The 1,988-nt window shown below is 31.1% G+C and overlaps 1 protein-coding gene across 1 annotated transcript in view; it reads left to right on the top strand.

The window, feature by feature from the left end:
- The window catches only part of LOC104915132 (contactin-associated protein-like 4), a 248,871-nt gene extending 246,928 nt beyond the window's left edge, over positions 1-1,943 (top strand). The window contains exons 15-16 of the mRNA XM_010725847.2: positions 725-943; positions 1,253-1,943. Coding sequence (XP_010724149.2) covers positions 725-943; positions 1,253-1,350 — 317 coding nt within the window. The 3' untranslated portion in view covers positions 1,351-1,943. The remainder of the gene's footprint in view (positions 1-724; positions 944-1,252) is intronic.
- Positions 1,944-1,988: the final 45 nt, after the last annotated feature.

The following is a 1,988-nucleotide window of genomic DNA, read 5'->3' as shown; positions in this document are numbered from 1 at the left end:
TTTTGATACTACTTAACAAGTGTTAATTTGAAGATGCTTAAAAATATGACTGAAGTTTTTTAAGAAATGTAGGCATCAATAAACAACTCTTTTTATTATCATTTTTCTAGAAACACAGGTTGAACAAATAAAATGTTTTTTCTCTGCTCCAAATGTCTTTACTAAGTAATGGAACTCATTATTTGAATATTGCATTTCCTTCCACTTACAAATTAATCAAATAGTTTGTAGAGCAAAATTTAATAAAGTAGAAAATCCTTCATACTTCAGAATTTCCACCATAATTGCAGTTGAAGATAGATTTTTTTATCACAATGTTTTTTGGGACTTTTTTTTTCCCTTCTAATCTTGAATTGAAGATATTTTTATAAATGAGATCTAGCTGACCCATCAGTGTGGTAAGGCACTCATCAGAAATAATGTCTAATGAAGAGGAAAGAAAGTCAAACTCCTAACATTTTTTGCTTCGGAATTTGCTATAGTAGCTGAAAGTATTTCTCTAAACTAGCTAAAAGACTAGCAACTGTCATCTGTAAAAAAACAAAGTGTTGAAGGTATCTGATTACTTTTTCATTAAAGATAAAAAAGAAAGGATTCAATGAATCTGTTGCCGTAACTCTCATATACTCAGAGGAACACGTGTTAATTATTCACTTATTCTACTGTCAATTTACTTTGTGTAGTGCACTATGATTAATTGTGTTCTGTTCCTTTTGATTAATAGAAAACAGTGATGTAGATGAGGAGACTATGAAAGCAAACTCCCAGGGTTTTATTGGATGTCTCTCTTCAGTGCAGTTCAACCATATTTCTCCTTTGAAGGCTGCACTACAACATGGAAGCGCAGCACCCATCATTGTTAAGGGGCGTGTCATTGAATCCAACTGTGGCACTTTAACTGGACTTGACACAAAATTAAGTGAAACAACCCATTCATTTGCAGGTAGCATATAGTTATTGCTTGTTCTAATGTAAGAAGCAAAATATAAGAGTACTTGAATTATATATTTTATATTTACCTTTTTCTTTCCCATATAGTTTACTATCTTGAGATTAGTTTGAAAAATAATACACTTTCTTCCCTTCAGACTTTACACTATTCTCTTAACTTCTGTTAAACTAGTATTTGCATGTTTATAGATACATATGCTGCATTTATACAATGTTGTATGTGACCTGTTACAACATGAGAATTTTGAGAAATCCTTTCATTAATTTGTCTGTTGTTTTCCTTTTTTTTTTCTTACTATAGATCACTCAGGACCAACAGATGAGAGAGAGCCCTTAACTCATGCAATCAGAAGTGACTCTGCAATTGTTGGAGGTAATAGAGAATACCAGATATACTGAGATTTTTTTCCATATTTTTTTCAGAATTGTGAGTCTTTCAATGCTGCACTGAAGTCAGAGGTAGAGTTATGTGCATAAGGAAACTAGAAAAAAAGTTTTTGTTTTATTGAAAGTACCAGAAAAAGACAAAAATTAGGCAGTGTTTAAAAAAGCAATCATCAACTCACATTTTCTAATTATATAAAGTTGTGCCACAGGTTTTATTATATGTTAGAATAATCTGCTCTAACACTTGAAACATAAAGTGCTAACAACAGATTTTCCATCTGCCTAATGCCAGTTTCTGTTGCTAAAAACCTCTATTTGGATGTATCGTAACAAATTCATTATGTTTAGGAAAAAGCAATCTCTGTTTCCTTCTTTATATGATAAAGCATTACATTTTTGGCTACATGGCCGAGTTAAAGATGAAGAAAATGTTCATTTATAGATCTGAACATAACAGAATTTTCCTAACAAAATGGAATCTGCATTGCTTACGTGTATCCTTTGAATTGTTTCATTTTGATTCTGCATGTGGAAAGAACTATTAGAGCATAACTTGTATTGATTAATAGCTTAAAAACGAAATGCACATGATAATTATTATTTCTATTGTTCATTTGAAATACTCTTTACCCTCAGCTTATAAACTGTGT

The sequence above is a fragment of the Meleagris gallopavo genome, chromosome Z (assembly GCF_000146605.3).
Source record: "Meleagris gallopavo isolate NT-WF06-2002-E0010 breed Aviagen turkey brand Nicholas breeding stock chromosome Z, Turkey_5.1, whole genome shotgun sequence".
NCBI lineage: Eukaryota > Metazoa > Chordata > Aves > Galliformes > Phasianidae > Meleagris > Meleagris gallopavo.
The sequence above is the reverse complement of the archived record's forward strand: the minus strand, read 5'-3'. Positions and strand labels throughout refer to the sequence as shown.